Here is a 14,782-nt window from a genome sequence, read left to right as displayed (position 1 = left end):
CAACCAGATGGCGACGTGGAGCTCCGTTTTTCCCTACCTGATTTCCCTGTTTAAATTTACGACACTTTAAACTGAAACGCTCCTTTGATGTGTCTAGATCCAGCCCTAGTGGATCAAGGATCCTTCTGGTCACCCGTTCACACATAACGAGATGGCTCAGCTGGTCAGAGCGCGGTGCTGATAATCTCAAAGCTGCAATAATTAGAAATTATATAAGATTTAGAGTTTACTACAGATGATATGTAAAGAATCGCAGGAGGAGGAGGCATGAGGAAGCCAATAGATTAGAAATAAGGGTTATAAGTTAGAAATTTTGTTCTGATATTTTTGGTATTTTTGGTATTTTGTATTTTTTGTGTTTTGTATTTTCTTTTCATGTTTTGTATTTTTGTATGTTTTTGTTGTTTGAAAATCTTCAATAAATACATTTTAAAAAAAGATAATCTCAAAGCTGCAGGTTCGATCCCTGCATGGGGCAGCTGCATAGTCCCGCATTGCAGGGGGGGTCAGACTAGATGAATCTCAGGGTCCCTTTCCAACTCTGAGATTTTGTGATCTGAAAACAAGTAGGTGGTCTAAAACCACCACGCCAGATCGGAGCGGAGTCCTCCCACAATTGCGCCCACGCTCTGCACACGCTCAGATGCAACCTCGTCGTTCTTGGTTCCACCTCGGCTACTGAAAAAGGTTCTGGGACTGAGCGCTGCTCGGTGGTATTCACGGAGTTCTAGGGGGCGGGGAAACAAGGCTCTTTCCAGAAATCGGGCTCACCTGTCCGGCATCTGGTCCATCTGTTTCACCTGTGTGTTCTCCCGCCCCCCTTCCCAAACGCTCTCGAGGAAACCCGGACCGCGAAACCAGGCCATGGGGCGGCGTGTGCGCTAAGCGGCTTCTCCGGGCCCGGCAACAACTTGTGGGCAAGGCGGACTCGGCGCTCCGCCCCCTTCCGAGTTCCGACGCCGCTGCCGGAGCGAGGCCACCTTCCTTCCTCGGGCGCAGTGGCGCCGCTCTCTCGCCGGACTCCAGACCTGGGAAGGCGGCTGCGGCTCCTCTTGTTGGTGCAGGGCAGCAGGTGAGTGCTGGGGACATGGCGGCGCCACTGTCGCCCTGTTTTTTGGTCGTGGCTCAGCGGGGAAAGGAACCCGAGAGGGAGAGAGAGTCGTGCGCGCACCTGCCTCTCTTGCCGTGCAGGTGGGCGCACCAGAGAAGCGCGCTTGTCCGCTCCAAGTTCCCTGGACCCTCTACCTGGATGGAGCCGAGAGCTGCGCCCCCGAGCCCAAGGTCCTTTAAAAAACGCACTTGCCGGGGAGTAAGGTTCGTTGAACAAAGCGAGGCTTCCTTCCGAGTAAACGCGTCTAGGCTTTGCGCTGCTAATCGGCTTGAAACGGGGGCGGATTGTTTTTGCGAACAGAAAGGGACTCTGCAGTGCTTTTCCTTACGCACACACTCAAAAAAACTCCACTCGTGGTTCCTCGACGCCTTGTTGATTTCAGCAGTATAATTTTTAGACGGTAGGCGGGTGAGTAGGAGGCATGCTCCTGCTGTTGCTGCTCCTGCTGCTGGTGGTGGTCAAACCATTGGGGACCAGAGATCCTTTGCAAATCCAGATCCAGATCTCTCTCCTTCAGCTGAAAAGTTCATCGATTCCGCAGCAACCAGGTATCTCCCCAAAAGGGGTTGTTTTGCCGGTGTTACTAAAGTGCCCACATGGTTTTCAGCATTAGGGGAGTTTATTGGACACCTTCAGAACCCGGTGCAGAAAACATTTGGGAAGATTCAGAATAATTACTTCTGAATGTATGACTTTTGTGTCTGGCTCCCATGGGTAGCTCTCGGCGTTTGGGCTGCTTATTTCTTAAACTGGCCTTACAGCCCTGGAAAAAGTATAGGCTTGGTCAGTTGTCAAAGTGGGTCCATTACAAGGGCTTGAAATAGATCATTGTATTATTTATGAAAGGCTGCCTAACAGGAGCCATGTTTGCTTTTGCTTATAAAATACTCGGAAATGGAATTTGCAGGTGAATTTGCCAAGCTCTTGGGAGACTGGAGGATTTTCCTAGAGGTTTTGGGGAGGTTTCCTTCTGGAGGTGGATCTGTATATGGAAACATGCTTCCTTTGAGCTGGCAGGTTTAATGATTACCTGTTTATAGTAGCTGTAATTATGTAGCACATTCTTTGTCTCTCTTTCCTGCTTCTGCTCAGTGTGCTTTCTTGAAAATAAGTTCCATTGGACTTTTTTATTTTCATTATTTCTTTATACTGCATATATATTGCTTGATAATGTCTTTCAGAGCTGTGTGTACATAATAGTTTTTGCTCAATTTTCTTCTATATATTCCCATCAATCAAGTCCTAGAGTTGTTTTTTTCCCCTTCGTGAAGTTATTTTCTTACTTATAAGAAAGGTGTCCTTATAATGAAAATATGGGACTATAAATACTAGATCCTGAATGGGAGGGATGCATAATAATTGCAGAGCCCAACGAATAGATGGAAAGCAGGTGTATCCTCTGTTAGTAAGAGCACCTGTTTCAGACTAGGGTCAGGTTGACTGCAGCTGCAGCCTAATGCTTTTAAAAACTAAGGCTTAAAGAGTAGACAGAACATCTCTGATTGAAATGGTGCGGACAACAGTCACTTTGTGGTGGGTTTTCCCTGGGGGGAGGTGGGAGGCAGTCAGGCCAGCAGCCAATCTAATACACAGAATTGCAAATTTCACAACTGGAAGAGGGGGAAAGCAACCCTCATTCTTTTCAGTGGCCTGGAGGGAGGTTTTTTTTAATGTTGGAGGCGGAATCAGGTGTTTGGCAAAAGAGAAAGGATGCTCGTCTGCAGCAACTGGATTTGTTTCAGGTACGCTGATGTTTTCTGCAAGAAGCACATTAAATAGTGAGGTGCCCGTCTTCCGAAACTTGGGGATATGCTGCAATCCTCCCATCCCCACTTACCTGGGAGTAAACCACATTAGACTCAGAAGAACTTGCTGCTGGGTAGACATGTACAAGATTGCACTGAGAGGTGCTCTGAAAAGTGTACATGATTATATAAGAGAAGCTGCCTATAAACTTATATCTAACTGAAACAGTGTGTATGTGAAATATTTAGTGTTGTTGAAGATCTTGTCAAATTCTCCATTTTACTTTTATCTGCATTCCACCCCCACCCCAGTCAGTCTCTGACCTCAATTTTCTAGGCACTGTGCAAAACTACTTCTAATAAGCTTGATAGCCCTAGTCACCGAAAAGAAGAAAAGTAAATTAGTTCTAGGGCTGTGACGTTCTGCCGGCATGTGAATGACTTGGATGTTTGTAATGATTTGGTACTAGTTTCTCTCTTCCGTTGAAGCGTGCCGGATTCAATAGATGTAATTGCATATACATATTTTATGGAGCTTTATGTCTGTCCTTGAACAGGAATATTAGTTCCATTAATTAAGGATGATGTACTGGTGTATTACTATTGTTATTAGGGCTGCCATCCAACTGGATAAATCTTAGGGAATTAAATCAGATTTAATAAAGAGTGCAGTCCTACCTCTGGGTCCCAAATGTTGATGGCTATAGGGTGATGGTATAGATGCCCTATAGATGCCTCTCTGCTGGCCATGGGGAGGTGGTTAGGATATCTCTCTGCTGGGACATGAGAACACTGCTTCCCCTAGGCAAGGGGGTGTGTGTGTGTGTGGCTTCTCTTCAGCAGAGACCCCCCTCCCACTATGCCCAAGGAGATGGAAAACTATGGTTGGCAGTTCTCCTACCAAATGGTAGACTAGCAAATAGCCCCCAAATGGGGTGTTTCAGGGGTAGGACACCAGCGGTTTGGGGTCCATTGTATCCAGAGCTTCAGGGGGTCCACTCATTGAACCCCTCAGCTACACCAGCCAGGAACTGGTGAAGTTGAACACAGTACATCAACCACCCATCAATTTTCATACTGCATTTTCAGAGTTCATACTGGAAAATGCAGTATGAAAATTAAAATTAAAAAGGAACCACAAATAGGGGGGTGTCAAATATATGTGTATTAGAAATGTATGTGATTCGTGTTTTTATAATTTGTGTGTCTGTAAGTGTTTGAAAAACCGAAAAATAAAATTTTAGGAAGGTTCAGCTCAATAGCCTTTAGAAAGAGATAAGTGGCAAAAGTATATGAGAATCTGTTGTTGTTGTTGTTGTTGTTGTTGTTGTTGTTGTTGTTGTTGTTGTTGTTGTTGTTGTTTTGAGCAACTAGAGAAAACTGCATGGGACTGATTGGTCTTGGGTTTGCACAAAGGTCTGTGGGGTCTGTCCCCACAGTCAGCTGATCAATGGGGGGCCCCAGATAACTTTGCCTGTGGATTCTTCCCCTCTTTTCAGGCATTCCAGATGAACTGTCCAAGGTCTCCTAACCACTCCTAACCACTTGGAAGCCTATAGGTGGCCTTGACTGCACTGGGGAAGTAGAGATCTTTCCCAGTCTGCTTCTGTATTAGAATTGTTTTCGGAGGTTTGTTTTCCCATGTACAGTATGTGTTTGCAGCCCTGGGCTCCTTTGGGAGGAAGGATGGAATGCTATAGCTCCCAATGGATGAGAACAAAGGTCCGTCTAGTCCAGCCTTACCCAACCTGGTGCTCTCATATTTTGGACAACAGCTCCCACTAGCCCCAACCTGCGTGTTTGCTATTGCATGATGGGAGAGTTGTGGTCTAAAACATCTGGGGGGCGTCAGGTTGGAGAAGGCTAGTCTGCCCTCAACTTCCTGTGTCCTGTAGTGCCCATTAAGGGTATGGAGAAAGATAATAGTTGGGCCCACCTGAAAAGCCTTCTGCTACATTGATTTTGCTTGTGCTCACCTTACCAGTAGCCAGCAAAATTGAGCCTAGGAAGGTCATTGGTTAATCTAGTTTAGTATTGTCTACACTGACTGGTAGCAGCTTTCCAGGGTTTCAGACAGGCGACCTAGGAAGTGGTATCTGACATGTATTCGGCACATGATTACATATTTTAACACAACATATTTTCCCCACTCTGGTGCGCTCCACATGTTTTGGACCACCAGCCCTATCAACCCCAGATAGATCATTTGTGATGGCTCCTTGCCTCAGCTCACATTACAAAGCAGGCCTGGTTTTTGATTATTTTGCCCCTCCTCCTCCTCCTCCTCCTCCTCCTCCTCCTTTTTGTGTGTGCAGAAATCCCATCTTTTAGCTATAAAATCACAGGCCGGGAGAGGAATTCCTGCATTGCAGGGGGTTGGACTAGATGACTCTTGGGCCCCTTCCAACTCTACAGTTCTACGAATCAAAAACCCATTTAATCCAACCCAAACTTATTGCAATACAATGGCTCTTGGTTCTCTCTCTCTCTCTCTCTCTCTCTCTCTCTCTCTCTCTCTCTCCCTCCCTCCCTCCCTCCCTCCCTCCCTCCCTCCCTCCCTCCCTCCCTCCCCTCATTCAATCTTGCTTTTCAACAATGGGTAAAATCTATGTTTCTGTTTAAAAAAATAACATCACAGAAAATTTAGAGCTAAAAAACATTAAATGTATTACTATGGTTGATTTAACTGAGTTTCAAGAAGTGGAATTTCACCCTCAGTGAACATACCTTCATTGTTTGCATTCTTTTTTTCCTAATCTGTCATCATGTCGATTCAGGCAATGAATTTAAGACCGTAGTCCTATGCATATTTGCAAAGGAGGAAATATTGTTTGCATGTTTATCTTAATCCTTTGTAGGAAATGATTGATGATGGCCAAGGCTTTCCTGTAATCTAGGGACTCTGCCAAAGATCAGCTTTAATGTATGCCTTTGTGCTAAATTTACTCAGCTAGACCGTTTGGCACCAGAGTGCGGAGTGCATTTGCTGTATCTCCTGGGTTGGTATGAAAGTGCATGTGCAAAAATGTATCTTATGGAGGTACCATTGTCGGGTCACGTGAATTGGGTGCCTTCAGCAGGAGATTGTGTGCAAATCTTGAGAGCCCATCCACACTTGCCTGCAAAGCCCAGAGTTTCTGTATTCGGTTTGTCACCTTGAGGTCCATACCTGAGCTGCTTGCGCTCTGTTATATGGTTTTTAGAATGTGGTGTTTCTTGTTCTGCTCTCGGGTTTTCCATTATTCGTTCTTTCCAGCAATGCCCAACCCCAACCCTCATGGATTAACTGTCTACAGTGGAAAAAATTGAGAAAGGCATCAGCGTTCAGTGGTTTTAAAACCAACTAGATAGAGGAAAATCTGGATTTATAGGGGAGAAGGTGAAAGCAGATGCTTTTGGTGAATGTAATGACCAAATACAAAATGCACAAAAACAGGGAACTATGAAAAATATGAAACACATTATAACAAAAATATAACCAAAAATAACCTGAGCTAACAAAAATCACTTAAATAGCTGTAGCCTATGGCATACATTCCAAGTATAGTCAACTCTTAAAGTGCAAAAGTTCACTTTGAAATCTTGTATAGTGTTAGGTGATTGTACAATGAACGCTCATGGATATGATGTTTAAAGCAAAGTTCCTCAGTTGTCCTCATCTGTCCGACGGGTTGCTAGCTGGTCCAGCCGTTTCACTGGTTGGACTCCAGTTTCTTCAAAGGAACAGACTCTATCTTTAATAACAATAGCAATAATACATTCTGTCATCATTTCGTATAACATACTGGAATATTTATACAAAATAATTTTAGGTACTCACCAATAGAGATAAAGAATAAGAAACTTAAACCATAGCTAAATAGCTCCAGCAACTCTAACATTCTTCACTTTGGCAAAGGCTAATACAAACTGAAGGTTTCTCTGAGTTAAATACATTCAGTGAATGTAGCATGGACCAGGAAAAATTAAAAGCTGCACAATCCAAGTTAAGTAGAAGTGTGGATGGGCTTTGATGAGTCTACTTACGTAATGACCAGCATAACAAACTAGTTTAACGTCCAAAATAAATGCAAACACTTAAATTTCCTCACTTCCTCCCACCTAACACAAGATGTCGGGCATCACTACACAAAACACAACTCACTATTCTGGGTTGGGTAACTTGCTTTTCTTTCTTTATATCTGCTTAAATTTCTATGCTGCTAGATCAAGAAGAAGAAAATCTTCTCAAAGCAATATACATAATAAAAATATTTTAAAAATCAAAGGTAAGAATATGAAAAGAACATAAAACTGGGTCCCTTTTCCGTGATGGTAGTGATATGGTGATATAAAGAAGTACCTTTTGAGACATGATAAAAGACCACAATGATTAGATGTTTGGAAACAAAGCACCACTGAAATGATCCCAAATTGGATGCTCTTTGCTAGTGTTTCCCCAGGGGTCAGTTTAAAAGCTGCTACTGCTGAGCCTTTTTGATTCTAAATGTCAAAAGTCAGGTTTCACTTTCAGTTCAAGTGAACCCCGTCCCTTTTGTGTAGATCTAACCCCCCCCCCCAAAACACTCACCTGTGCATAGCTTCAGCTATATAGCTGGCCTCCATCTCTGTGAGCATCTCAGAGAAAGCTACCTTGGATAGGCATGAGGATAAATGTGCCTATGCTTAAAGCAATAACTGTTGCTTGAAGAAGAGGAGGAGGAAATGAAAACCATGCCAGGTGCCATCTTAGAAATCATTTCCTGTTTGAGAGGAGAGGGGGGAATGCCTCTTCTAAGAATCACCATCTGAAGTTTTGTAAGCATTTACCTTTAAAATGATTGTTTATTTGCCTGATAAGCAAGGGCTGGTTTTTTGTTTTTGTTTTTAGGTTATGAAAAACACCCTTGCTACTTAATGTATTCTAGAGTTACCATATTTAAAAAGGTGAAAATCTGGACACAAAAGTTGTTGGTGTCTTTTTTTTGGCCGAAGTTGTTGAGCTTTGTTTTAGTGTTTTTTTAAAGAAGTTTTTGAACTGTTTTTAATCAAATTCTCCAAAATCTACACTGTCATATGTCCAGATTTTCCCGGACATTTAGCGATTTCCGCCCAGAAACAATTTCCAATGGCCGAATCCCGGCTATGTCCGGAATATTCCAGATGTATGGCAACTCTATGTATTCAAAACCTGGCTTTAGTTTACTCTTATTTTATTCCGTCTGTCCAACACAGCCTCCTTTGTAGCACACCTGCATCAATAACTTCAGCTGTTATTTAGAGCCAGCTGGCAACAGCAAGTGGTAGACCCGGTAAATCTTTTAATCTTCCTCTCCAGATATGAAAGATGACTTGAACAGATGCACAATGCTGGTTTTCTTTTTTCCTTTTTTCTTTTCCTCCTCCTTTTCCTGTCATCATACAATCCTGGTTTTCTATATAACTTTGATCCCACCTGGAATACTATCTCCTGTTTGAGGTACTACCATTTAAGAAGGATATTGATAAGCTGTAGATAAAGGTATTGATAAGCTGCAGAGCAGATCAAGGATCTGGAAACCAAGATAATAATAATTTATTATTTATATCCCGCCCATCTGGTTGGGTTTTCCCAGCCATTATGGGCGGCTCCCAACAGATAAAACCAAGGCTTATGAAGAACGGTTGAGGGATCGAGGGGAGTTTAGATCGAGACTGAGGACTCAGCTACATTAGTAAGAAAAAGTTTTGTATGTGTTATAAACATGCAACACCTGATGGCGGCAGAGAGCAAAAGAAAATCGATGCAATTTTTACATAGTGTTTTTTTTTGTTATAACGATTTAATTTCTGACTTACAGCGTTTTTTTCCCTGTGTGTAGATCCACCCTGAGGGGAGATATGGTAGCCATCTTTAAATAACTCAAGGGATGTCACATAGAAGAGGGAACAAGCTTGTGGGGTGACATGGCCAAGTGATTCCCAGGAAGCTTCTGATTATAGCCCCATGAGACTCTGGGTCCTCAGGGGTTGTAGGTTCGAGCCCCACATTGGGCAAAAGATTCCTGCATTGCCGGGGTTAGATGGCATCGTGGTCCCTTCTAACTCTGATTACTCATTAACCCTATAAACCTGGGGTGGGACTGCAGCTCGGGAACAGAGCAAATGCTTTGCATACAGAAGGTATTAGGCATTGCCAATGGAAAGTAGGAAGCAGGCTGTAAGAGAGGCCTGCTTCAGTTCTTGGAGAGCTGCTGTCTGTCTGAGTAGGCCACATGGTGCCCTCCAGATGTTTTTGAACTGCAGCTCCCATCATTCCTGACAATTGGCAACGCTCGCCGAGACTGACGGGAGTTGTAGTTCAACACCACTCAGAAGGCAGCGCATAGGGTATCCCTGGAGCAGGAAATAGTGGGTTAAATGAGCAAGTGGTCCGACTTGGTATAAATCAGATTTCTAATGACTACTGTAGTCTAGGCAATAGCAGATCTAGCTGCTATCAAGATGAACCTGTCTTATATTTGGGATCACGCCTCTGTGACCTTCAACATGCCCACTTCAAGCTTTAGACAGATGACATGTACAGATGGAAGAAACTAACAAAGATTTTATTTTTTTTTAAAGTCAAACAACAACTGCCTGGATGAATTGTATTGCATTTTAATTTACAGTATTGACTTGGAAAAACAAGTGCCTCTTGCTTTCTTTTTCCTAAGGCTACAACGCTTAAAATACCTGCTTTTTAGATAAAATTCTTGAGTTCCGTATCCCGATATTGGTGCACTTGTAACAGGTATGTTGCCCTGAAGGTCCTAGCAAATGGATATTGGCCAATAAGCCCGTTTGTGCAAAATTCAAATATAAAAATGCAATGTCCTGTGGGGATCTAGTGAGATTGCCGTGATGCAAATAGGGCAGAAGTGGAAACCGTGGAAACGGCGAGACAAGGGAACATTTTGAGCGAGGTCTTGAGGGTGTGCATAGCGGGATCAAATTGTACAAGACTAAATATCACTAGGGAACCTACAGCTGCTGCTGGTTCCTGTGACTCACGGAGCCAAGGACAAAGGGTGAACATGTGCTTGAGATGTCTTGAGGGAGGAAAACAAGCTGTGGCTACGGGTGGAATCACTCCTGACATTTCCACGCATGAAAGGGAATTTGATGGAAGCAGATAAGCTAACAGTGCTGCTGTTATAAACACACTTGAGAACATTATTCAGACAAAGATGCAGGTTTGTGGTGCTGTAGGCCATTAGGAAATGGTTGAGCTATAGATCAGGCATCCCCAAACTCGGCCCTCCAGATGTTTTGGGACTACAATTCCCATCATCCCTGACCACTGGTCCTGTTAGCTAGGGATGATGGGAGTTGTAGTCCCAAAATAGCTGGAGGGTAGAGTTTGGGGATGCCTGCTATAGATTCATACTATGTCCAAGGAAGACTCCTGGGGTTTCTCAGGAAGATCAGCTGTGATTCTTTGGCCAAGAGGTCAATAATTTATTTTTACTATTTATTAAATTTGTGTCCTACCCTTCACCTCAAGACCACAGGGCAGTTCACAATGTAAAAATCCAAAATAAGAACGCAAAATGCATAATAAAACGAATAACTCACCTCCCACAAGCCCATTTTCACCTGGTGCCTAAAGATATATAATGAAGGAGCTAGGCGAGCCTCCCTGGGGAGAGCATTCCACAGACAGGGAGCCACCACAGAAAAGGCCTGTTCTCAGGCCTCTTTTCTTGGGGCACACAAAGAAGGGCCTCAGATGATGATTCCAGGTCAGTTCGCAAGGGGAGAGTTGGTCCTTGTGGAATAAGTAGAAACCTCTATAAATGTGGAATAAGTAGGAATCTCTATGGCGGTGAAGAGCTAGAAATTTAAATGGGTTTTTAGATAATTTCTCATATCACCATGGTACCAGTCTTAAGCTGAAGCTTTTATTTTTCACGACAAAAAAACCTTATTGGAGTCTGTTCTTCCAAGTTACTTAATAGGATTTAATAATTGCATTCTGTGCTGTGGGAGGGTGTAGGAATTCTGGAGAGCAACCAAGCAAAGCATAGACTGCATACATGACATTTTTATTCTTGTTGCCTCTTTGAGCTGCTCTCCATGAATACAGCGTTAGAAACGTCATTATTCCAACTGATGCAAGGTCAGCCCCAAACAGGTTGCTGCCTGAGACAAAAACGTCTGACGCTGACTCTACTGCCGGATGAATCTTACGGCAACATGGGTGAGCGGAAGGTGTCCTCGGCTGCAGCCAAGATTAGCTTAACTGGCTCAGGGCAGACTGTGTGGGGCATGCAGTGCTCTTGTCCAACAGAGAGGAAGAGCTAAGGAGGAGAAGCTGGGAGGCTTTTGCTATTGGCTCATCCACACACCCCAGCATCTGCCTCTTGTGGCATTCATTCTGCCTAATAAGGTGGTCACCTTCAGTGTAATTGGTTTAATTCACACAGAAATGGAAAATGTATATGCATTAATACAGGTTTAAATTGGGGGGATTCTATTGTTAATATTGGTTTACCCCCAACAATAAGTTTCTAAAGGATTCCCTGTTGGTTGTTTCTCTACTCTGTGCTGAGAGTAAAGGTAAAGGGACCCCTGACCATTAGGTCCAGTCGTGACCGACTCTGGGGTTGCATCTCGCTCTATTGGCCAAGGGGGCCAGCGTACAGCTTCCAGGTCATGTGGCCAGCATGACTAAGCCGCTTCTGGCGAACCAGAGCAGCACACGGAAACGGCGTTTACCTTCCCGCCAGAGTGGTACCTATTTATCTACTTGCACTTTGTGCTTTCGAACTGCTAGGTTGCAAATTCACTATCTTGAAAGGTGGTGGCTGTTAACAAAAGCATGTGATAATAGCTCTCCCAAAAGAGCTGCTTAGCCTTAGGCAGGCTGGGATGGGGGAGAGAGACACCGTTTTGATTTGGGGATTATTTTCTATTTTCATATTTTCTAAGATGCTGAGCCTGTGCTGGACAGCACAAGACATTGTATGGGTATTTATTTAACGTGCATTTGATGTTTTAACGAAGATAGTTCTGCCCTAACAGTTTGAATAATATTTTTATGGGCCTAGGAAATGATTTATTCCAAAAGGAGTCAGTTCTTATGCTTCGAGTCGCTTTAAACTGTGCAATATTAATATTTGCAACAGGCCAGCCTTGCTTGTATGCCAGAGAAAAAGTGCCTGGTTGCGATTCCCATAGTCCACACAGCGCCTGTTCCCAGTTTGAGCTGACAACTGGGGAAAGAGCCCTTGTTCAAAGCAGGGAGGGGAAATTGTGGCCTTCTGGATGTTGCTTCAGCACAGCTCCCATCATCCTTGACCATTGGCCGTGCTGATGGAAGTTAGACTCCAACCACCATAGGTTCCTCGTCTCAGACATAAAGGAAAATTCCACCTGGGAGGAAAGTGCTGGTTAGCAGAGCACTGCACAAATGCTATACTTATTTCTCAGCTTTCCTTTCAAGGGCACACTCTGCTGTAAAGAATAATAGCAAGATGGATCGACAAGTGTGGCTTTAACATTCGTGGATGAGGTTCCATTTGCAAAGCTGGCGTTTAAGGCGAAGGTTGCCTCCGAATGATTGCAATCATTGCAAACAGTGGTGTGCTCAGAAACTTGAGGCCTATTGTGTCAGGGGAAGAGTGTTTGAGTCAGGCAGTTGGCAAAATAAAATAAAAATACAAGTGCTAGAAAGGTTGATGCGCAGGCTGAGAGTTATTCACTATTGTAGAGAAGCTGGAACGTCATCGCCTGCCATAAGTGAGAAATTATGGAGCATGAGAATGGTGAAGGTAGAAGAACAGAAGAGGGAAAATTTAGTTGTGTCCCAACATGGGCATGTTCCATGCTCAAGCTAATACAGTGGAACCTTGGTTCCCCAACTTAATCCATTCTGGAAGTCCGTTTGACTCCCGAAACGATTCGGGAACCAAGGCGCGGCTTCTGATTGGCTGCAGGAGCTTCCTGCAGCCAATTGGACGCCATGGAAGCTGCGCCGGATGTTTGGCTCCCAAAGAACATTTGAAAACTGGAACAATCACTTCCAGTTTTCGATCATTCGGGAGCCGGAACGTTTGGCTCCCAAGGCGTTCGAAAGCCGAGGTTCCACTGTAATAATAATAATACCTTCATCTTGATCGGCAACTTAGACTCAGGGGAGCCAATTTGGGCCCCAGGTTATGGGTGCCCAGCGTGGTACCAGAAGTCGGATTCTGAGGTCTTAGAAGACCTCAGAAAGCATCTCTGATGCCTCGCAGATGCTGTCCAAGGCCTTGCGAGACCTCGGACGTTGCATGGGGGCCCTGTGATGTGGGTGCCGAGCGCCGACAACAATTTTTTGTGGGTGCTCAGGCAACCAAGGCCCCTCATACTTGGTGCCCGTGCTTAGACTACTGTTATTCAAGTGCATGGGAAAGGAGTGAAGGACCCATGGATTCCACCCAGAACTAAGGTTTTATTAAAAGTCTTTGGCTTTATGAATGACCAAACTGGAGGCTTCTTTGGTGGATGTAGGATATAAATTCAGTTTTCTTTTTCTTTTTTCCTAGATCATTTTGTCTGTGATCTTTGAGAGCGGACTGACTGAAAATAGAAACTTGACAGATGCCTGTTCCACTACCACCACCTGCTCCTCCTCTTCCACCATCTCTTTCTGGAGGAGCCCCAGCACCACCACCTCCTCCTCCTCCTCTTCCGCCATCTTTCTCTGCAGCTCCACCTCCTCCTCCTCCTCCTCCTCTACCTTCTTCTTCTGGAGGTCCACCACCTGCCCCGCCTCCACCTCCCCTTCCATCACCTTCTTCTGGATGTCCTCCTCCACCACCACCACCACCTCCTGCCTCTTTTTCATCAACTTCTGGAGGCCCACCATCACTGCCATCTTCATGCCCTTTGGTAAGGCTCATCTTTCGATTTTTCCTTGATTGTGAAGAGTATAACCAACATTGTGGTATCACAATTAAAATTCTGTTTTGGACTTGGAAAGTTAGCTACAAGTCCTAGGTTTAAAATTAGGTGCTATTCAAATACAGGTTGTGGTTTTTTAATGAGAAAAATGAACTAGTCTTGAATGCCTAGACATTCTTCTGTTTATTGCAGATTTCTCCACCCACTTGGTTGTCACCATTCCCAATGTCACCAGTGAGTCTGTTGACATAATCCGTAGCTTGGTCGGTAGAGCATGAGACTCCTAATCTTAGGGTCATGGGTTCGAGCCCCACGTTGGGTGAAAGATTCCTGCATTGCAGGGGGTTGGACTAGATGACTCTCAACTCTACAAGTCTGTGCTTCTGTGAAAACATGGTTGCGAAGGGCAGAGAAACACAGAAAGATTCTTTATGTTGTGACAGACCACTAGTCCATCCAGCTCAGTATCGTTTATATAAACCGACTGGCAGCTGCGATTATTATTTATTGAATTTCTATACCACCTTTCATCCAAAGATCACAGGGCAGTTTCAGGTTGGGTGTCTCCCAGCCCAACCTGGAGTTGCCAGGCATCTTCTGCTTGCGAGGCACACGGTCCATCATTGTGCTTCCTAATATCCTAACTTCGGAGGTTGTAGGGCTGCCACACGTCTGCAACTTCCCGTGACATTGCCGGAATTTCCGAAAATCAGTGAAAACGCTTGGGGCAGCCCATGTTGAAAGTGTTTCTTTTTTTCCTTTAAAAAGTGCTAATTTCCCTCCCTCAAAATAGCTCAAAAACTCCTCTCGACAACTTTTGTGTCCAGATTTTCACTTTTTGAAATATGGCAACCCCCTAGGAGGTTTTTATTTCTTCATTTGCACAGAGAATTTATAGGCCTTGGTGTCTGTATCACGCACCTGCCACGATTACCCAGCTGTTACTGCAGCTGCTAGGTTTTCTGAGGAAACTGGAATGAAGCTTAAGGAATGTAAATGGAATGAGTCCTCACGTAGCAACAGTCCAAGATGTTTGCAT

General features: G+C 44.3%; 1 protein-coding gene across 2 annotated transcripts in view; it reads left to right on the top strand.

The window, feature by feature from the left end:
- The first annotated feature begins 939 nt into the window (after positions 1-939).
- The window catches only part of WIPF3 (WAS/WASL interacting protein family member 3), a 38,326-nt gene continuing 24,483 nt past the window's right edge, over positions 940-14,782 (top strand). The window contains exons 1-2 of one of the 2 annotated variants that reach the window (XM_035129277.3): positions 940-1,072; positions 13,386-13,731. In XM_035129277.3, the coding sequence (XP_034985168.1) occupies positions 13,441-13,731 (291 nt within the window). In that variant the 5' untranslated portion in view covers positions 940-1,072; positions 13,386-13,440. Of the gene's footprint in view, positions 1,073-1,386; positions 1,660-13,385; positions 13,732-14,782 lie in introns of those variants that run through there. The other variant, XM_088654061.1, reaches the window with a different exon arrangement.

Source organism: Zootoca vivipara, chromosome 11 (genome assembly GCF_965207765.1).
Source record: "Zootoca vivipara chromosome 11, rZooViv2.hap1.1, whole genome shotgun sequence".
NCBI lineage: Eukaryota > Metazoa > Chordata > Lepidosauria > Squamata > Lacertidae > Zootoca > Zootoca vivipara.
Note: the sequence above shows the minus strand (reverse complement) of the source record. Positions and strands in the feature narration are given on the sequence as shown.